The sequence below is a fragment of the Sciurus vulgaris genome, assembly GCF_902686455.1.
Source record: "Sciurus vulgaris genome assembly, chromosome: 1".
Taxonomy (NCBI): Eukaryota; Metazoa; Chordata; class Mammalia; order Rodentia; family Sciuridae; genus Sciurus; species Sciurus vulgaris.
The window spans coordinates 54,409,183-54,432,785 of record NC_136461.1 but is presented as its reverse complement, the minus strand read 5'-3'; the positions used below and the strand labels follow the sequence as shown (position 1 = coordinate 54,432,785).

Below are 23,603 nucleotides of genomic sequence, written 5' to 3'. Positions count from 1 at the left end.
CAAACAATATGCAGCCTTAAACCAAATAGCCCCTATTAAGATGTTAACAGTATTGTAATAAACAGAGATTATGAGTTCAAATATTATCTACAGCATAAACAACAGGTTTGCAATAAGGTCTACAGTTTCTAATGGTGGACAGATGATGGGGGAGGAGTGTAGGATGTAATATTAATGAGGTAAGAAGTGAGAATGTAGAGGTACTAGATCATAGGAAAAGTGAAAGCAGAATCGAAAGAAATTGGTTTTTAGCGTGAGAAAAGGGAGAAAGAGACTTCAAGGAAACAGATAAATAAGATGAAAATAGAGTGAGAAAAATTAAAAAAATTAAAATTAAAAAGAAATCTACAACAAAACAAATATACTATTCAAACCTCCCAGTCTTTAGTAGCCTGATACATCAAAGCTACTTGGCTTCAAAGATGATGGGGATGTGAGAGTGGGAAATGAAAAAAGAAAAAAAATGAGGAAAAGTAAAAAAAAAAGCATCTTGAAGGAAAATTGAACAATTGTTTCTGTTGGAGTTCAGTATCTTCTCTGCCTCCCTTCTCTTCTGATAAGTTGGGTTGTGTGGAATTTGGGTGTAACTCCACCCTCAGGATGAGGACTAAGTTACTAAGGTGGAAGGATTAGACTTGGAGGCAGGATTCCTGGAGGCAGGGTATAGCAACTGCCAGTCCCTCTGGAAGACAGCACCCCAGGACTCTCCTGTGGAGTCCACTCATGTGACACGGAAGCCTGGTCTTAGCCCCTTCCTTCACTTGTGGACCCCACAATTCCTGGTCTATAATTTAGTCTCTCAAGTGTATCTCTCCTGTCCTGCCCTTTTGACTTCCCAATCAGGAACCTCTCTCCCTGGAAGTTCTGAGGGCTGAGCGCTGGGACCTGTGTGCTTATCTTGGAAAGTAGTTCAGTATTGGGGAAATCAGGACCAGGCATTGAAAGCTGTGTGCCAGCCATGTAGCTGCAGGCATGGGGCCAGTTAGTGGCCAAGAAATGGTTGGGAGACTGGGGATTGAGGAGCCGGAGAGCACTGTTGGTTGCCAAACGGGTGGGACCAGGTGCTCAGTGGAGTCATGAACCAGGCTGATGTCAGGTCCCAACAAGTGCTGCCTGAGCTATATCTGGGATCTGGGTGGGTGCCAGGTTGGTTGGCTGGACAAGTCAGGATCAAGATGCCTTTATACCCTTTTCCCACCTACTGACCCCTTGCAAGGTTCTCTCCTCCCTCTGCAGCAAGATGATAGTAATTAGTACCCTTAGCAGGGGTACCTCAGATGCATCCAAGCCTGTAAGGCCCTTGGTGATGACCTTTCAGGACCTGGTTGATATCCCTGGATGTAAGCAGCCATGTCCCAAGTTGGTGGCCACAGCAGCCATTAACCTGATAATGAGCTTCTAATCTCTAGCAGGTGTCCCAGGATAGAAGTTGCCCCAACTAAAGATGATGGCATTGGCATCAAGAATAATCCAAGATGGTGGCTGAGGCATCTCAATGCATCGGTAGATGGGGAGCCACAGCATGTCAGCAGGGCACAGCGATGCATGCAAGGGGCTTGGGCTGGGTGCTGGAGATCTGCCAAAACAATGATTCTTAACATTTGAAAAATCTGACAGTATACTAGACTTTCTTTGAATGCCTACTCCAATACTTCCAAGTATATCTGGAAGTTTCTATTATCCATATGGGGAAGTCAGCATTTCTGGAACCAAATGTACATATTTAACTTGATTGAAATAAGGTATATGGCTACACCCATAAGAGATTGGCAATGTGGAATTTATTTAGGTTTGACCTCTAATTTATAACTGAATCTATGACATTTGTTGGATAAGGATCATTCTTGTTGGGAAGTTACTTCTGACTTTGCAATGATCTTTCATAATGTAATTCATAATGTAACTATTATTTGGTGTAATACTGATGTACTTGATAAGAATAATTTGATAGATTTTTTTGTCTTTTAAAAGTGAACCCATCAAAATACAAACAGCAATGATCAAATATATTTGGGAAATTAAACAAAAACCCTTACAAGCTACCCTTCCACTGTGATCCAAGTGGCCAGAGGAGGGACTAGATTAAGTTGGCAATTAACTAATCATTAAATTGAGCCAATTCTATACAAAATTTACATTTTGTTGATAAAAAAAAGGTACAAGGGCATGTTTATGACTACAAATAAGCCCATGCTGGATATTTATAAAACTAAAATATTTCTTTAAACCATGTCTATACCCTATTGGAAAATGTCATTAATTAGAATTTTGTTATTTGCATTTTTGCCCCTCATTGTTATTGTTCCATAAACAGGACAAAAGGTGAAGGAGAAATAACTGATAGTGAACAATTTCTAATTAAAAAGTCTCAACCAAAAGTCAGGCAGATAGAGTGTGTAATCTAGTTATATATCACCTAGACTTGGAGACTTCTTTGCTTATCTCCAGGAATACTTGAAAGTTAGGTGCTAATTCTTGGCCAAGACGATCATGAGTAGGCTAATGATGAATCATCTGCTATTTAAAGTCTAAAACTCCACCGATGGCACTCAGGCCTGCTTGTTTGTTGAAAGTTTACAACTATTTTAACCAATCAAAGAGCCTGGCTTAGCTATGTGACCAAAGGAGAATTAGGCTTCCATGAGTCAGTTCTGTGGAATAGTGTAATTACCCAAACTGCACAATTCTTGCTGAGGTTGCAAAGGTTTCTTGACATATTAAAGTCAACACAACAGTTAGTAAGTACTTCTACCATTTTCCAGACATGTGCACCTTGGAAAGGAAGACTGACTCTGTCTCCAAGCATTCTGGTCCCACCATTGTCCCACTAGGCAGACAGCCAAGCCCCAGGCTGCTGGTGTCCTGCAGTGTTTTCATTTCTACCTGTTTCCACCCCTGGAGTCCTTCAATCACTGTTTTGTTTTCCTGTTTCATTTCAGGTCTACAGCATTTTTAAAATCTGTAATTGCTGTGTTTTTAAAGAAGAATTTATATTTTATTAAAATTCCTCGCATATGTATTTCAAAGTTTATTTAACTTTTGATTTAACTATTTCTTAAAAACAGCATGATGATTAGGGGGCATATAATTCAATCTGAAAGCCTCTGTCTTGACATTATTCAGTCCATTAAAAATTAATGCTAAAATATATTTATTTTATTCTTTCATTGTTTTTATAGTTACTAACCCTATGAAGCAAAAGAAAAGGAGGAATTCTTACTTTGTGTCATCCATATTGTACTTTTTCTCTTTTTCTGATTTGATTAAACTCATATTCATTTTTCCAACTTTAGTTTGGAAAGACTATGTTACTTTTACATTCTGTTAATAGTTGCTTTACCTTTTCCAGTGCTCATATTCAAACCGACTTCTCTATATTATGTAACAAGATATTAATTATATCTTTCATCATGATGTGCTCTGTCTCTATGTCCCCAAATATGAGTGTACTTGAGTATCTTCGCCTCCAAATTCTCCTTCCCCGAACTATTCAGAAAGAACTTCAGAAGCCTTTCATTGAAATCACCAAGACTTAGGCCATGCTGAAACAGTTATTGTGCTTGTTTCCAGATATTTATGAGGTTTTCTTTCCTCACATCCATTTAATAATTCTTATTTATAATGCTGATATATTCTCTAATACTCCATAATTTTCCATTTACTTTAAATTTTATATATGGCAAAGTTCATTTTCTAATCATTGTCTTCAAACTGTTCAAACTGGAGTTTTCTGTTATAATTTGTTATAATTCTGTATAATTTGTAACTATTTTTAGTTCTTTATTGAAAACTTCCCTCCAACTGATTATATAAATGATACATGCTATAAACCAATCTAGAGCTACAAATACCTTTTTCTGTTTGCAAGAGGGCTCTTATTCATTTTCTATTCTTTCTGGAATAAATCAAGACAAATTAGTGATTAAGACAACACAGGAATGTTAGTTTACAGTTCTGTAGGTCAAAGTCCACTACAGGCCTCACTGGGCTAAATCATGGCTTGCCTTGCTTTCTGGAAGCCCCAGTATTTATTACAGCAATCAGCTTCCACCTCAGTGAACAGACTCCTACCATTATCAATTTATTAACCGAATTACTTAATTTAGGATTTGTAAGTACATTAAACAATGAGATATAGGTGGGATAACCAGCTCTAGTCTCTCTCATTACACTGGTGGGCACAACCATATGTAAGCAGCTTGCACACATGGATCTTTCTGGTCTGAGGAGTTCTCACTGGCCAGCATGGGCAGTCTATATGCCTCTTCCTTGCATGCAAAGTCCAGTTAGCACCTTTTCTGGATGATAATATGCTAAGCTTAACAGATTCTGCTTATATTTACATAAATACATATATTTAAATAACTTACTCTCTGAGGTGATTGCCTTTGTGGAGTTCATGGCCTAGGCAGCCCCTTCACATAAATCTCCACTATAATTGCATATCTCCGCTGATTGCCTATGATGTAGGTTCAGCTTCTGTGACAGAGAGAAACCCTACACAAAAAGACAGAATTTTATTTATCTCACGTTAAAATCTAGTCTGCTGTGGTACTCTTCTCCGTGAGGTCCTCAGGCCTTCGGGGCCCTTCCATCTTGCTCCTCCATTAGGCCTGTAGCCTTGCCTTGGCCAGGAGGTGCAAGAAATCCCACCACTGCATACCTGCTCCAATCAGTTGAAAAGAGGACAAGAAGGAAAACAATGCCTCTTTATCTCCAAGGGATGCTCTGGATAGAAGTTTTCTAGCAGCATCAAAGACTGAGAGGAAGCTAAGGAAGGTTGAAAAGTAGCCCATTTTCTGAGTAGCCAAGTGCTCAGCCTCGACTGGAGTTTTCAAAGAAAGGAATAGAGGGGCTTCTTTCCTATACTCTGTTAGAATATAAATTTTGTGAACACACAATTTCTCTGCCCTCTTTCAACACTGCATGCTGGCAAGTAAAGCACTGTTGGGCACGTTTGTCGACCTCTGGCCATTCATTCTTCGTGCCTCACCCTGATTCATAGCTGCTTGCTTAGAATAAAATGGTATTGTTTCAAAGTGCCTTTTTTCCCTCCATTCATCCAATCTATTGTCTATATTGCCATCAAAGTGAGTTAAATAAAAATGTTCTTCTTTCTCATCCTGTAAAACCCTTCAAAAGCTCACCAGTGGCCTCAGGTTAAAAAATTCCAATGTACCAGCAGAGCCGTCAAGGGCCTTTCTGACAGCATCTCACCACCAGTCACCCTGCCCTCCAGTCACATAAAACTAAGTATTGTTTTTTCAACATGCAATAGTCTTTCAGGCTTTTATGACTTTACACAATTATTGTTCAATTCCCTCTTCTGTCTTTTCACAGTTCCTTATAAATGCTATACAAGATACGTCTATAGAATGTGTTAACTTACATGTCTACCTTTTTTATGAGAGGCAAGTTTTGTTCTTGTTTCATTTCTTAGCCCTGAGTCAAGTACAATATGAAATGGCCATACATTTGATGGAATAAAGCCTCATTAGGTTATCTAAAACTAAGAGACCTGTTGTATCTGGGCACCCAGCACCCCCTGCTGGATGTTGGGCAGCCCCCTGCCCAGAAATTTATGAATGCCAGGATGAAAGGCACATAGCAGGAACAGAAATGAAAAGAAATTTATAATTTGCATGCTCCCCTAGCAAGAGGGCTCAGGTTTTGTCTAAAGTGAAACAGGAGGAGAGAGGGGTGGTGGTGGCTTAGTGTTTTATTATGGTTAAGGGTTTGGAGCAAAGATGATGAGGATTCCTAGAGAGGACAGGGATTTGAATGGTTTGAAATTTCCCCCAGCACCAATGGACTGCTTAACTTTTCTTATTTTCCCTAGCTATAGTAGAAAGAGGAAAGGAGAGCAGTAGGAGTTATATAGAGGGATGATGCAAGGTTAAATATCCATTGTGTATTATCTCACACACCGAGATGGGGAGCCCAGAGGGGACTCAGTGAATTGCTGACTTGTGAGTTGCAGTGTTTGATGCACAAACCATAAATGCTGTTTCTGAAGCCAAAGGATTTCAGTAGGAAGTGAAACCTGATAAGAGCTGAACAGATGTTCGGGTGATCAATGTCCCATCCTCACACTGGATTTTATTGAATCTCTGGCATCTGCACACAGCATCTGGATATCTTGATCTTTAAAATGAAACTGTAGGATATTTAGTTGAGAGGCAGCCTAGAAGTAAAAAATATTTGCTTTGAAAAACCTCATCAGATAGTCAATTTGCAACAGACCCTGTAAGCAATAAATCCCACACTCAGAGCTGCCACCTCTGTGGACCAACCCTTTCCCCTCCATGATAAGAAGAACACTGGAAATTGCTTTCAACCTGGCAGGTAGCTGTGGGAAAACAGACCCCACTCTTCCCGATGAGGGTAAAAGGTTGGACTATGAACATTAAGGACATCAGACCTAAATTAATAGATGCCAAAAAAGAATCAGCATGTTCACAACTAAAACACTTAAAGAGGCAAAGCACAGTCCTCAGGCAAATGGAGGTGGGAGATAAACATATATTTATCTCTTCTTTGAGGGAACAACAAAGAAAAAACCAGGCCTATTCTCTGGGAAAAATGAACCATAATGAAAATTCTGAAACAAGAGTTCCTGCCTTATTTATTTCTGTGCTCTTCCTACCCAACTGAAAATGAGACTGCAACAGTTCCCTGATATCATTTTGTTGTGAGTATTCGCCAAGCATCACTGTGGTCTAGTGAGCCCAGGGGCAAAAGGACAGACCTTGTAGGTGAAGAATATATGGGTCAGGAAGATGAAGGCTGATTCAAGAGGAAATAAAATGCTAATACTTCCAGAGCACTTCCCCTCCTCCAACATGTTGCCAAGGTTACCTGCCTCCAGGGAACTGCTCTTCTCTGCCAGGAGTTGTTAATGAATGCTCCCTGGACAGCTCCCTTCCTGCCTCTACCCCTAGAAAACTCTTTTCCCACGTTTTGGTCAGATAAGGGAAGAAGGGGGCATGAGAACAAAGGAAATCTGAAATCTATAAAAGGAGCAGGACACCCGCCTCTTCCTCAGGCACCAACTTGGATGCCCTCCTCTGCAAAGGAGTCTCTCTCTTTCTCTCCCCCCCCCCCGCCCCCCGTATTCTACCCTTTAAATAAAACATTTTGCTCTTGCTTCAGCATTTCTCAGGTGTTCAATCTTCAACACCAAGTGAATGGAACTCAAACTTGATTCTCAACACTGGTATCACTAGCACCTAGAAGTTCAATTCCACCATGGGTCATTTTTCCTGTGACTTGGCATAGGAAATAAATGCTCCCAGGAAAAATTCTAGCTTAATGAGACTGTGCCTTGCTTGTTTATGGCTGAGAGAGGAGGACCCACGTCTCAGCAGATGACCTCATAAGAAAAGTAAATGTATGCCAATAGTTCTCCAAATGTGGTGCAAAGGCCAATACTACAAATATTCTCAAATGTCTGGGAATTTGTTAGAAACTCAAAATCTCAGATCCTCCCCAAGACCCTCAACACAGGGGTCTAGCAATCTGTGTTGCAGTGTCTTTCCAGTGATTCTGATGCATCTAAGATTTGATGACCACTAATCTCCATCTTTGGATACAAGGTTCTCCTATTTTTCTCCCTGTCATTTCTAATATATTCATTCCTTTCTGCCTTGGACTTACATATCTCAAAAGAAGAAGTTTTTATTCATGTCCAAAGTCCATCCTCTACCTCCTGCACCACCTACCATATTCTACAGTAATTACTACCTGTTGTGTTCATCTTCCATCTCTCCCCATCCACCGGTTCCTCCTATTTGGCATTTGTGGGCAAGTCTCCACACTTCCCCTTCATCTTGTTTACCCTCAGTCAGCTTCTATTCTCTTTCCTTTTACCAACAAAAGTCTCAAAAGAGCAATTTTATCCTTTACTATCTCCAATGCATGCATCTTAAAGTTTTATTTTGTCCCCAAGTTTCACTTTCACTATAACATTCAATATGCAGGAAAAAAAAAACATACATTAGAACACAAAACTAGAGCATTACCAATGCATTTCTGTTCATTCCTCCTAAACTTCTGCCTCCCCAGTCCAATGATGCACTTTTGACATGGGTTACCCAACTGGAACTGTGTGCAGTAGGGTCACCAGGGTCCACTGAATCCATTTGTCCAAAGGCCTTTTGTCAGCCCTCATCACACCTGTACTCTGTGCAGCATGCGTCCCAGAGTGCCAAACCTTCTCTGTGATCTAACTCCTGCTTTTTGTCTGTGATAGCTCTACTTATTCCTCCTTGCCTGATTGCTTATTTTCTGCCTTCTCTATAGCTTTCTTTCCTTGCTATTATCCCTTAGGATATGCCCTGAGTTCAAGATAAAATTGATGCTAGCTAGCTAATCACTGCATATTTGGTCTAGGATGTCTCTCATTCCACTGCTTCATTATCACTTGTACACGATGATCTCTGAACTATGATCACACCCACAGACACACACATTTCTGACTACTCTCAATGTCCACTTAGTGTAATATTCAATGTGCTTTAAAATCAATGTTCAGAACTGAACCCATCATCTTTCTCCTTATACTTTAACCCTTTATCCATGTTTCATTCATCCATAGTATTACATTCCTCTGGTTGATTAAGCCAGAAACCTCCACATGATTCATGGCTTCTGCTCTTTTCTCCCAATCTACACCCAACTGAGCATCAAATTCCCATCCATTCTATTCTAATATCATTCAATATTGTCTTCTTCCTTTCCATTTTATAGTTATCTCCATACTCAAATTTCCCAGCATTCATTACCAACCTCACTCTTCAACTTCCCTCTCTAGCTTTACAACTTCCAACCTCTTTCTTTCCATACAGTCTCTGCATTGTCTTATTACTTTAAAATACATATCTATATTCACTTTATTAAAAAATATTTCAGTGGTTTCACAATTGAATGTGAAATAAATGCTAATGTGTTATGGGCAAACACATAAATAATTAAAATACATGAAAAGTATAAGCAGGGAAGGAGTTAGAGAATTCTGAGATCCTCGTGGAGAAAGGTTAAAGTTGTAGATTAACTAACTGGAGACTTTCAAGGCTCAGAGTTGACTTATTTCCTAAATTTGGTTATGGGATATTGCTTTGGTAAATTTTCAGATCAATAAATTCCTTTATTTAAAAGGTGAAGCCTGTCAGAGACTCAGCATTGCACTAACATGAAGATTCTGAACTAGAACCTTCACTCTGAAGGTGCTCAGGCTGCAGTTGGAAGAGAAATCTCACTCCACACCAAGCCCTAAGAGCCCACTGACAAAGTGAGAGTGTTAAGAAGATAAGGAGAATGAATTTGAGGCTTTAAATCACAAAGTAGGATAAGAAAATTTGCTTTCGGGTTTTTCTTTTACTACTCAACTGGGTTGTGGTTGGTTTTGTAAGAACAGTTCCACAAAGATTTCGTAAGATCACCTGGGTATACTGCTGATAGACCTCTAAAGAACTGCTTTCCTCCTCCACTTCTGTGACCTTACACTTGAAGTGAAAAGATTGAACAAAAACAACTGGGTAAGGTTAAGGAAGAACGTATTCCTACCAGTTTTCGATGTCCCTCGCAAGGTTTGGGAATGCCACCAGCCTAACATTTCCAGCCTCTTTCTTCTTCTTTCCTCATTCTTCCCCACAGAAGAGGAATTTTTAATTTTTGTTGGAGTTTCCACAAGGAGAAAGTGGCCATACACAACTCAGGTCTTCTCTCTGACTTTCTCACATGATCAAGATTTCTATAGATCCTTCATGCTACACATTTTATAGGCATAGTTTTCCCGTGTGTGTGTGTGTGTGTGTGTGTGTGTGTGTGTGTGTGTAGGGTGGAGAAGAGCCTGCCTGCCCTGGTCAGGCACCTCCTGTTACCAAGTGGCAAGTCAGTGTAAGTGTGGTGTTCAATGTTAGGAAACTACTTGCCCACAGACATAAATCACATATCCCAGTGTCAATTTGATCAGCAATAAAGGTAACATCTTCTCCTCCTATCTGACTTTCTCTCTCACCACGTTTTCAAATTTATTCCAAGAATTCAGGTGGTGAAGTTCCTTAAGAACCACCAATGATGGAAAATACGTAATTCTAGCAATCACATCTAAACATAGCAGTAAAATGACAATGATTGATCACTAGTCACTGTGTATGTTCATCACAAATGTTTCTTTAATAATCACCACAAGCCTGAAGAGTAGGTATCATCTTCCCCATCGTTGATTCATTTGGGTCACTGAGGGATGAGGAAACAAGGCAACAGGATGAAAATTGCCCAATAAAATGTGACTCAGAACATTTCTAACTCTTGTTCTGTGATCACTTAAAGCACTACCCTCATATTCCAGGCCGTTTACCTGTAGTGACAGCCAGCTTCTGCCACTAATGTGCTCTCCCAAGAAAGCATTATATTTATGGTAATGGTTTTATATTTAACTTTATATACAATAAGGGAATATTTTTCATTAATACTCGCTCTAAGTCTGTCACTGGCTTTGATGGCTTGACCTAGTACCCACAATCCCATACTGATGGCTAATTTGACACACCATTCAGGAACTCAAGTCAGTCTCTGCACTTGGTAACTGTCAAAGCAATTATAAAAATTGGAGTCATGTGGTAAATTTCCTTAGTAGTCTAGAACAGGGTCAAAAAATTCTGACAGAGGAGCCGAATTCAGCCCACAGTCCAGTTTCTTAAACAAAATTTTATTAGAACATAGCTACTTACTCATTTATACATTACCTGTAGCTACGTTGACAATGCAACGGCAGTGTTGAAACATTATCACAGACCATAAAGTTTGCAAAACTGAAAATCTTTACTGTCTAGCACTTAACAGAAAACATTTCCTGACTTCTGGTCTAGACATAGAGACTGGTCCCATATTCTCAGAGCTCTGAGAGGTTAGTATAATTCTTCCTCACACTGGCCCTAGGCTGCCTTCCTTACCTCTGTGAACAATCACCAAGTTGATGGTAGCAATGATAGCTGGAACCCTACTCACTTCTCAAGTGATCTCGAATCAGTTTCCCTTGCCAGCCCTTCTGGTACTCTTCAACCCCAATACTCTACTAGAAACACTTTCAAGGGGTGTATAGAAAAGCTCTGAGTTTTAAAAATGAATTTAGAGGTAGGGACTGGATACTTTCATGCCTTAACAAGTATATAGTTAGTTAAAATAAAACAGACACATTACAATAGAATTACTAATGTGGTGTTAGCTGACTATACAATACAAAATATCTGGACAATGGTTCACTCCTCCATTTTGCCCTAAATTACTGACATTCAGCATGAAGCTACTAATACCTGAGACAGAGTTTCTCATTTTCAAAAGGCTTTACTGAATAAAGAATCAAGAGGTGGGAAAGTAACCTTTGCTGGTTACCTACTATATGTTTTTTACTAAATTCAGTACTTATATATAAGTAGATTATTTCATCCTTTCAATAGCAAGCAGTGTGATCATTGCCATCCTCTTCGTGCAAATAAAAACATTCCACTTAGAAAAGTAAACAAGCATGACACAAATATCAAGGTCTGAGTTGGATACTTCTAAGAGACAGACAATTCCACAAATCCTAAAATGTCCTTGAGTTAAATCAACTCAAACCTTAAAAGGTATACTTCATCTGGGGTGTTATTCAAAATACCTAAGAACTGCTGCTACAGCACCAATACTCACCAAGACAAACTCTCATGTGTTGGTCATCACCTCATTATTGCTGGATTGTGGGGACCTCTGAGAACTTGGGGGAAAAGTCTGAGTGGCAGGGGCAATCAAAGAGCTCAGAAAAACCTCTCTTCATCAACGGGTAGGGAAGCACTATTTTAATATTTTAACAACTGGTAAAACTGTACCAGTGCCAACTTGTTGAAAAATAAATCTGGAAGTCTTTATGACTCCAAATTCACAATTATGCAGAACATAACCAAGATTAATCATGTGAGTTATTTGACTAAGTAAGCTCTATGGGAGCAATATGCCCACTTTAGTTTTTGAGCTCTTGCTGTTTTAATCTTAATTCAGTCCAGCAGAAGATAGAAGACAGCGCTTCTCAAAGTTGTAACCCACTTTCCCTGCAGTGTCTGAGCAGCCTTCTTATTCACAGTCCACTTGTCTGATGAATTCTTTCACACTGGTAACTGTGATGTCTGGAGTTTCAGTGATCAATTTCTTGGCATAATAAATAAACATGGACTAAGGGATGTCTTGTGGCATTCAAAGAGCAAACATTGGGCTGCTCATGAGCACTGTAGAGCTCAGCATGCAGCAAGGTACATTATATACCATGAAAGTCACACGCTGTAACGACTTATTGGAATGATGCTGTAAATAATTAAATATGTAGTCCCTCTCTTTAATAATAAATCATCTAAACAGAAAGTGATTTTGAAAGCACCACATTACAATTTAAAGTTATATACATCACAGAGAAATTATATTTTTGTTTTAATGATAAATCTCCATATTATGTAAGCAAACCATTCTTGGGAAATATTTATAAATTATGTAGAGAGAAAAGAAAATAATGAAGGAGAAAGTACTAAAGGTTAAACACATGCTAAAACATATTTGAAGTAGTATCATGGCACATTTTAAGCACAGTCATAAGAGTTTATGTTCTTGATTAACATTTTAACACTAGTTAAAAATAGCCTCTTTCACAAATGAAGACCATTAACAGTCTGGTCATCTCTCACAACACAATTTCCATTCCTCTTCTGATTTACAATGAAGTGTTTTATAGTAATAAAACCTGCTGTTCACAAGGTGGAATTATAATTTAGAAGAAGCTAGGGATATGTATAGAATATAACAATGAAGATATATATATCATTTATATATATACATATTCCATGTAATATGCTGATATAATTTTATTCTTCTAAATTTAAAAGTATTGATGCTCACTGAATAGTACTTTTTGAAAATAATCAGAGCATAGACAATAATTTTTCTTTTCCTTGACATTAATGTGAATGCATCTCATTCCCTCCTCAGTGGATTCCATATAAAAACATTCCTTCCCATCTTAAGAAATAGAAAATATCGATACTGTTTAAAAGGCCCCAACTTAAAAGGAAACAAATTCTCAAAATGTCAATAGTCTTAGTTATTCCACAGATAACTAACACTTTAATAACATGAAATTGTATTTGGAGTCACTGGAAAATAAAATTCAGAACTGACATTTAACATTGAGGCTACTCACCACTCCTGGCTTACAGTTGTTATAGCAATGCTTGGAAGTGTCATCAAAGGTAGCGTGGTCGGCCTGGAAATGCCATCTCCTTCGGGGGTCCTTGCCCTTTCACTCTGTCTTTGGGACAATGGTGGTAATTGTAAATTTCCTGAGCAACACCTTCTCCCTCTCCAGAGGTCGATCCCAAGTGTGTTACTGGAAGAACTGTAGGATTTACTCAAGCTACATTCAAAATAATCTTTAACATTCTGGAGGAACCACAGGGAAAGAAAAAAGAAAAAAAGAAAAGAGTGAAATTCAAATGTTTAACGTGGTAGAGTTAAACAAGAAACCAAATGGCCAAGTCTTCATTCATGATCTCACAACTGAAATCTAACACTGATGTCAAAAGCTTAAGAGACAAAAAAGGGGAGGGGTAACCACTTCTCAGCTTTATGAACAAACCTATCAGTTGCATATTCCTGGATATTTGTAGGCACATAATGTTTTCCCTGAAGAGCACTTGAATTGTAGTGTGCCTGCTTTTCTTTCTCTTTTCATTTTTCCTTCTTTTTTCTTTCTTTTTAAAATTTACTAAAATGAAATTGGCTGAATTGAAAATAAGCTTTGCAAATCAATGTTATCATTTTGCAATGTGGGAACGAACGTTAAGAAAATAAGGAGTTCCTTGTTCAACATTTTAAAGTAAAAATATTTTCTATCTTAAGGTCGTAGGGTATTGAAAATTTATAGGCAACTGGCTATGTCTGTTCCTATAAAAAAGCAAAATAAAATAAAAAACCTCATGGTTGGTAATTTTCTGTTTTGTTTTATTTTGTTCTGGTCAATTCATATCAGAGCTGAGCTCTAGTCCTGAATTGCCACGTTCAAGTGCGTGCCCTGAAGCTGGCATAAATTGAATCCTTATGAGAAGACAAAAGCGCAGTGTTAAAACCAGGATAAGAGACACTCATCCTTCCCACATCTCTTGGTGACCATGGTTCCTGGTACTGTTGGGAGTGAGATTCCCAAGTGAGCCTTTGCCTGGTGGATCATTTCTATCAGCTCAATGGCAGACTGCTACCGCACTGCAGTAGCAACTGAGAGCAACAGGAAGCACTAAACTGATCATCTCCACTCTCCACACTCACCAGGGAACCATGGAAGCATCAGGTCAAAGTGGCTCAAACGAAAATCATCCTAAAATCACAATCACTTTGTACCAATCTGTCAGACTAGACAGGAGGATCTGAGACCTGGCTTCTTAAGGATTAAACTAACAATATCCTCTACTGCCCTGTCCTCTACCCAACCAGCCCAATGCTAGTTCACACAGGAATAATTAACTCAAGTTTGAGGATCTGAGTTCACTCAACAAATATCTGAAGCACATCTATTATAGGCTTGCCCTGTGCTACTTTAGCAAAAAGAAATATAGTATCTCTTTACAGAACCTGTATTCTTGTCATTCAGACTTAGTGGATCCATACAAGACTACATTCCCATGGCAGAAATCTGGACAAGAAAAGGCTTGACAATTTTCAGAAACCCCACTCTCTCTGCCTGAAATGGGATATTATCATAGTTTCCTCTTGACTTACAGTTTTGACATGCCATTTATTTAAAAATTTAGTAGAGTCACAATTGGTAATAGAAGATAAAACAATCTAGAAGTTGAGAGGTTGGAATATCCAGGAATGCATCAAGTTTACTGATTAGTAACTAGTCATTATAATAAATCCACTATAGGTCTAGCATATACTGCATGTCAGCGTGTGTTAGAATTTAGAAGCTGAAGGGGATGGTTAGCACATAAGTTTCATTCTTTTTGTTTTGTTTTGTTTTTTTCATGGTATTGGCCATACTGCGAATGGAACCAAAAGGTACTCTGCCACTGAGCCACACCCCCAGCCCTTTCTACCTTTCTACTTTGCTCAGGCTGGCCTCGAACTTGTGATCCTCCTGCCTCAGCTTCTGGAGTTGCTGGGATCACAGGTGTGCACCACTGTGCCAGAGAGTTTCATTCTTAGGGTGTAGTGGCACAAGCCTGTAATCCCAGCAACTCGAGAGGCCAAAGAGGATCATAAGTTCCAAGGCCAGTCTCAGCAACTTAGTGAGGCCCTAGGGAAGATTAATGAGATCCTGTCTCAAACTAAAAAATAAAAATGGGCTATGGATGTAGCTCAATGGTTAAGGAACCCTGGGCTCAATTCCTGGTACCAAAAAACAAAAAGAAAAGATCAACTAGTTCAGGGATAAAATATACAAAATATTCCTGAAGAGATTTATAAACAAACTAAAGGCCAGAAATCATTAACTGTAAATATCAACATATTTCCAAATATGCAGATTTTTTAAAAAGTGCTAGTTGTCTGGAAAACAAAGACTCAATCATACTGCTTACCTCTGATGCAAGAAACACTATTCCAAAGAACAGAAATAATGATTTCACTAAGCTAAACCAGCACCTCCTAATAAAGTTACTGGGTACTTTTTTTCCTTTACAAAAAACAATTAGCCAGGTTTAATTGTAGTAAGTGAATTAAATGGGTCCTTATTTCATACTTATTATTTGAAAAGTAACAAAGTCACACATTCCACAAAATATCTTCTACACTAACTTGCCAATAAGCTTGAATTTGCAGATTTGAAGTTATTCTTTGAATTAAAAGGATTTGTTTTGGAAAACCCCAGTTAATGTGCAAATACATTGCCACAAAAGAAGAACATAGTGGAAGAGCTTTTCGGAAACTAATTTAAATACTGAAAAGATTAACATTGTTTTAAAAATATTCATTAATCCATGCAGAGCCATTCATAATTATCTCAAACCCTATAATTTATACTCATGATTTATATAGTATTCTCCTCAAATTATTAACAACCTCAAAGGAAAAATTGAAATCAGTCATTTCTCAATTGCTGAATTTGTGATCTTGGTCTTAATTTCCTAATTTAAGCATCATGATTCTGACTAATGCTATGCCACTCATCAAATCAAGGATTTAGGGGAAAGGAGCAGTAACTTGAATGTTATCTCTGGAAATCACAACTTTTAAAATGTATCATACTTTTAAAAATTTACTTTATGTCTGGATAACCCCTAAAGAAACAACCTAGTTTGGGGTTGTCCACGTTCCTGGATAATTGTTTGTTTAAAAATCAGTATTCTTATCAATACAATTCCAAATAGCTACCACAAAGGAAAAACTCATGTGAAATCCCGCACCTAATTAGCGAAAATATGCAGGAAGGAAGGTAAAGGGGGACCAGAATGTTTCAACTCTGTCTCATCCTCATATCAAAACCCAGTTAACACCGCTGAAATATCCAGAGAGACAACCCTAAATGGATTTTTTTTCTTTTTTCTTTTTTTTTTTTTTTTTTTTTTTTCTACTGTTGCTTTGATTTTTCTTTTACTTTGTCCATTTCGATCATTTTTGAAGTATTCTTATTTTTTTAGTTTTTTTCTTCCAGTTAAATTCTGGTCAGACTCTGGAAAGCAGTATGGAGATGCCTCAAAAAACTAGGAATGGAACCACTATTTGACCCAGTTATCCCACTCCTCAGCATATATCTAACAAACTTAAAATCAGCATGCTAAAGTGGCACAGCCACATCGAAGTTTATGGAAGCCCAATTCACAATAGCTAAGCTATGGAGCCAACCTAGGTGCCCTTCAACAGATGAATGAATAAAGAAATTGTGATATATATATATATATATATTTATTTATTTATTTATTTATTTATATAAAATGGAATGTTACTCAGCCATAAAGAAGAATGGCTCTATGAGTTTTACCAGTAGATGGATGGATTCAGAGACTATCATAATAAGTGAAATAAGACAATCCCAAAAAAATCAAAGGTCAATTTTTTTCATTGATATGTGGAACTACAATAAAAGGGGGTGGGGAGAGAAGAGAAGTTCTGTAGATTAGACAAAGGGGAATGAAGGGAAGGAAGAGGAATAGGAAAGAAAGTAGAATGAATCTGACATAATTTTTCTATGTACATATATGAAAAAACCTTAGTGAATCCCACCATTATGTACATCCACAAGAATGGAGTCCTAATTAGAATAAGATATAATCTATTATAATCTATGCATGTATAATTTTATCAAAATGGATTCTTCTCTCATGTCTAAGTAAAAAGAATAAAAAGAAATAAATTCATTGTTAGAAAACTGGATAAGAATTTTTCCAAGGACTTGTAGCATGTTTCGGTACACTTTCAATTTGGACCATAAGCCAGATTTTTCAAACCTTATAAAATTAGAGACAGAAATTATGGGACACATCAAAGTGACATTCAGGGCTCCTACTGAGGCTAAATGCTATAATACTCCATGAGGCAATAATAAAAGTAATTTTGCCTTTAAAAATGTGGTTTCACAAAAGGTGGTCTTCATCAATTACAAAGAAGTTTGTCTGAAGGTCATTTTTATCACTCTTACTACTTTTCCTTCTTTGAAACAATCTCCTGACATCAATGATTAGAAAAGCAAAACTATGACTGAGTTGTGGATGTGGCTGTTTGTCTTTTGGTTATAACAACATATAATACACACATATATACACACACATATTACATGTGTAATGTAAGTACTTAGCTATCTATAGTACTATATACGGACGTGTGTGTGTGTGTGCGCCACATTATACATACACAAGTTCACACACGCTTCTCTCCTTCTCTCTATGCATTTCTCCTAGTTCTTCTCTCCTAGTCTTAGTCATCTTCCACTTTTCAACTCCTCCCCAGATCTGCACCTTCCTACCCTCTAAGCAATATGATTATGCCTTTTATCATGATGAGTTGCTTGTGTTCAGTGTCTGGATTGCACTTAATTTACCTCTCACTTCTAGAATGTAGTTCACCAATGCAAAGCTTTGAATGTGTACTGTTCCTGTGGCATTCATCACACGAAGTCTTCTATTATTCCTGTACTATAAGAATACAGAGGGTCCTCAGGTTCATTTCTGTATTCCCACAGACCCAGTCACGGTGTTCTGAATGCAGGAAAGGGCTTTGCCTTGCTGTTGCCTCCCTCAGAGTGCCAGAGGTTTCACTTCTCACTGCTGATGAGCCATCTCTGCCCACCTGCACTCTCCTCACACTGTCCTTTCATAAAGACCCTCGTCTCACTATCCAATCATTCTTTGCATGTGTGACCAACCTCATGTTCAGATAAAGCCCTTTTCAGAGATGGGATTATTTTATAATAATCCCATTATTTCTGTTCTTCCCTTTGGAGTGTAAGATCCATGGGGACAAGAACTTTATGCTAATTCTTGCTGAATCTCTAGAACTTAGAACCATATTTGGCACAAAAAAGATGCTAAATTAATATAAGGTTTATGTTTAAATCACTGAATAAATTTTTCTTAGTTAAAATAATGAAAACATAATAAGATATTCCTGACTTAAGGGTAAAAACTTATTTAAAGGGTTTGGCATATAAAAATATAATCTGTTTGGTTTTTCATTTTTTTTGTCATCCATTGTTTTTATTTATTTATTTATTTTTATTTTTACAGACTGCATTTTGATTCATTGTACACAAATGGGGTGCATCTTTTCATTTCTATGGTTGTGCACAATACAGATTCATACCATTTGTGTGATCATACATGTACATAGGGTCATGATGTCTGTCTCATTCCACCATCTTTCATACCCCACTCCCTCTCATTTCCTTCTACGTAATCTAAAGTTCCTCCATTCTTCTCTCACCCTCCACTCCCTCACCCCCATTATATATCATCATCCACTTATCAGGGAAAACATTAAGCCTTTGGTTTTTGGGGATTGGGGAAAAAAAAAAAGAAAAGAAGAAAAGGGAGAAAATCCAGAAAGTTTGCACACTGGGATGATTGTCAATGGTGCTAGATATTTCCTTTGATATTCTGATCTCTGAATATATTTCACAACCTATAAATCACATTGGAATATTATTTTTCACCTTCAGTAATTTAGAGTCAATACTTTCCCTTTAAATATTTTTTAATCATTGTATAATATTCTGTCATATAGGTATATAATTATATTTAATTGTTCTGCTATTTTTTTACTTATTTCTATGTTTCTTCTTATTATTAAAAGGCCATCCATCACAAAAAATATATATAATCTGCTAAATTGCTGTTGTTTTGTGGGACATTAAATATGATAATATGCACTTAGAAGGCTGAGCTGCACAGTGAAAAGTTCTAACTTGGTACTATCCTAATGTGTCATTTAAATTTTTCTAGTACCCACATTAAAAAGTAAAAAGAAATAGGTAAATTTATTTTCATAATATATTAATCTGTTTAAAATACTATCATTTCAACATGCAATCAATATTAAGAAATATTAATGAAATATTTTACCTCTTTAATATTTGTATACATATTCAAAATCCAAAACCTATTTTATGCATACATCACATTTCAATTCAAATTAGTAGTCACAAGTGGCTATGGGCTATCATAATGGACAGGATAAATCCAGGTCATATTTATCTGTTCTGGTTGTGGTGGAGTTAATAATTATGAAATGTGCTTTTGTTGTTGTTGTTGTTGTTGTTAGGGGGGTAACCAGGGATTGAACCTGAGGATGCTAAGCCACTTAGGTACATCCCCCGCCCTGATTATTTTTTATTTTGAGACAGGGTTTCGCAAAGCTGCTTATGGCCTCAATAATTTGCAGAGGCTGGCTTAGAACTTGTGATCCTCCTGCCTCAACCTCCTGAATCACTAGGATTACAGACATGGGCCATCACATCCCATTAGTTTGTTTGTTTGTTTGTTTTTGCATATTCTTGCAAGCCGTCTTCCTCCTCTTTTGATTATGGCAACTACACCCTAAGGGAAGATCAGGAGTATTCCTGTAAGTTTACAATTGGGAAGGAAAACATGGTTTGTCCATCTCTTATGGACATTTCTCAGTTTTTATATTCTGAAAAACAGTCTTGGCACACACCATAAATACATAGTAATAAGGGATAATCCCAAGGTTTTTTCTCTTTCTTTTTTTGAAGAAGAAAAAAGATTCTTGAATTCCATAAGTTTCTCTGTAGATATCCTCAGCAAAGCATAGAAAATCATAATGCAATTTTTTCCCATTGGTATTGAAAAATTAGAATATAAGAAGGGAAATTCTCTTTGGATCCAGGAGCAGGGAAAGAAGAAAAGAAGAAGAATGATATTGTCCCAGGTGAGAACAGAACTGGTTAACGAGTTCTCTCAACCCAGAGGAATAGAAATTGCAACAGCAAAGGCATTTGTTGGGGAGGTTTTATCCTAAATAGCATGCCTATGTCTCCCTCTGCACTTGGGAGTCCTTGAAGTTCCCATAGTCCTGGGGGACAGAGAAGGAACTTGAGAATCAGTCTCAAGATGCCTGCCAAGTGTTGGCTATAGCATAAGGTGAAAGAACCACAGAGTCCGGGGAGTGAGCCCCCGAAGGTAAAGGCTGGACAGTAAGCTGAGTTGAGTCTTTTAAATGAATAGAGTTCCACAGAGAGGTTAGGTGAACAGCCTAGGAAGTGAGACTTTCAGGGAACTTGGAAGGTACATGGCTCACACTGAGGGCAATCAAGCCTGCTGTCTATGCCACCACACCCAGGTAATGCTTGACCAAGTCAGAGAATGCAAACCAAAGACCTGGGTGAATGAGCCCTTCCACAGTGGACAACAACAAGGGTAAGTAAAAAGGACAACACAAGATGAGGGACAATACCAACATGCCTCTCATTCCTCTTCTGCTATAGCATAATTGAATGTTAGTTTTGCATTTGCCCACATGTCCCATAATTAAAGAGGAAGAGCAAGAACTAAAAGAAATCCTGAAAGACTGAAAGACCATTTTACATTAATTAGCAAGTTCAGTCCCTCCCAGCCCCTACTCCCATCTGTGAAATAGGAGCTTAGCAGTAAGACAAGCTATTACAGAAAGCAAAGAAAATTACTGCTTTTCCTTCCTTCCCTACCTTCCTTTCTTGTGCACATCTGATTAATGGCATATAATCTTTAGCTCAAAGAATAACCAAATAAGGAATAGATGATTAAGGATACACTAATGATGGACTGGTCAGTTGAAAGCAAGGTAATAATTAACCTCAACCTCAACTGACCCAAATCCAAAGCTGTGAGAATAGTAAGTTTACAGGCATCTTCAAATGACTCAGATTAGAGCTTCTCAAACATGATATATGTACTTACTCACTCTAGGATCTTGCTAAAAGTACCAATTGATTGGTAGATCTGAGGTGTGGCCTGAGACTCTGTATTCCCAATGAACACCCAGGTGAAGCTAAAGCTGTTCATCTGAGGACATTCACAGCAAAGGCCTAGATGATGTGTACATTGTAAACTTCTTAGAAATAGGTGCCAAAGACCCTACCACAGCGAGTGACTTTAAAGGGTGAGCTATGCATGCGAACATGTATGGAACAAAGTCATCAAAGGATGGATAACCCAAGCAGTGTGGAAAGAGGAATCAACCAGGGGTTAGGATGTGAACACAGAGCAGAGATTGGTGGTTGTGAAAGAGTTCATCTGCAAGTGGCAGAGAAGGAATGGTGCCTGCTGTCCATCTCTTAGAATGCTGGGTCCAGGTGCTGGCAATGCCCACTTCATGGAAACCCCCAGTCACAGACTGGTGGCATTTAACATTCTTGTCTTCCTTTGAATGGAACTACCCAGTGATTTCTCCACTGAACAGACCAGGTGTGGGAGGAGCTCGGCAGCTACACCCTTCACTACTTACATAGTCCTCGGTCACTGTCATCACGCTCCTGCTTTTCTTCATTATAGAGCTGGGAAGTGTTCCCTCTTAGGATGTCAGCTATTCGATGCAGCTTGGCGGATAATTGTTACGACCTATAGGAGAAAAACATACACAAAAAGTACAGTTCTGTACCCCCGAGTTAAACAAAAGTACGTGACAGATTCTCTAAACTAACACTTGAATGTGTACGATGTGCGTGTGGGTAAGAAATATCACAATTGTCCAAGCTGATTGAGTTTGACATGCTGAGAAAGATTCACAAAATATGAAAATCCAAGAAATTTTTGAAAAGGCATTTGGGAAGAGTGAATGAGTATTAAGTTCCCAAATAATCAGTAATCGTGAAAAATATGGATATAACATACATTTGTGATTTTTTCCATAATCACAGAAAAAACAGTAGTTGACAAAGTACATTCTCGTAAAATATCTCATTTGATTCACTGGACAGCTGTAAGATTATTTTCATTTTTTTAAGTGAGAGAACATGGGATCAGTAAACTTATTTGACTGAGGTAACACAGTTAAAACATGTCAGATTTAGAATTTAAAGAATAGGACTCCTTGATACTATCTAAAGAAAAAGAGGAAAGGAAGAAAAGAAAGTCAAACAATACAATTGTACCTGAGACAAAAATATCTTAATCTCAATTGTGACTATCAGTTTAAACCTCTCACATGTGTAAGTATATAGGAAAATATTCATCACAGGGAACTTTAGCAACCAGTATTTACAAAGAGCCTGAATTTCCTGGTTTCCATCTCAAATTGGGCACTTTTAAGGTAGAGATGTTGTAGTTCATGACATTTGTTTTGGGCAGATCACTGGAAAAAAACAGGGAACCTCAATACCATTACCCAAATTCAAGGTTTCACCCTTAACTTCTGCAAGTTCCAGAGGAAAACTGGCCTCTGGTTTATGAAGCCTCCAGCTTAACAGGCCAAATTTAAAGTCCAGTCATACAACAGATGACAAGAGAACACAAAGAATTCTGAGTTTGCAAAATTTAACTGGAAATAGATGTACTATAAAAATTATCAAGTCCAGGAAGCGTTAGTCCATATGGTGGTTTCACAAGATCTTGGTATCAAAAATGTCCTGTATTGTGGCTGAGCTCAGAAACTCCTCTATATTTCTCATTCGGTACATTCAAACTCTTAATATATGCCTGATTGGAAAAGTCTGCTTCTCTAACATGAAGATATATATAGATTAGGAGCATGATGGAATCATAGCTGTGTGACTAGGAATACTAAGTAGTTGTATTGTACCATCACCCAGGAAACCAGGGTTGAATTTCTAACACATAATTTGACTATATTATGCAGGAGTTGGCAGAGAAACTGACAAAATTGATAAGGGTGGGGGAGGGGCGCCATTGCCTTTGTGAGCATGTGAGGGGGAGGGTACCACAGCCTCTTCAGGGGTTTGATCCCACATGTCAAGGAAAAGAATTTCCTCAGCATACATTAAGGAATGATCACAAATGCTGTCCTCTTTTACTGCTGACCGAACGGCAGCAGACAGGAGTTTAAAGCTTTTCCTCTAAGGTTGCAGAAGTAGACAAGGAGTAGATATTTTATCACTGAGCTTTATTTTACCTCAAGAGCCTCTAAAGGGCTTACTTGAG

At 38.0% G+C, this 23,603-nt stretch overlaps 1 protein-coding gene across 1 annotated transcript in view; it reads right to left on the bottom strand.

The window, feature by feature from the left end:
- The window catches only part of PDE4B (phosphodiesterase 4B), a 445,424-nt gene extending 423,416 nt beyond the window's left edge, over window positions 1–22,008 (bottom strand). Inside the window, exons 1-2 of the mRNA XM_079133312.1 lie at window positions 21,952–22,008; window positions 13,223–13,461 (exon numbers count right to left, since the gene is read on the bottom strand). Of these exons, the coding sequence (XP_078989438.1) occupies window positions 13,223–13,461; window positions 21,952–21,993 (281 nt within the window). The 5' untranslated portion in view covers window positions 21,994–22,008. The remainder of the gene's footprint in view (window positions 1–13,222; window positions 13,462–21,951) is intronic.
- Window positions 22,009–23,603: the final 1,595 nt, after the last annotated feature.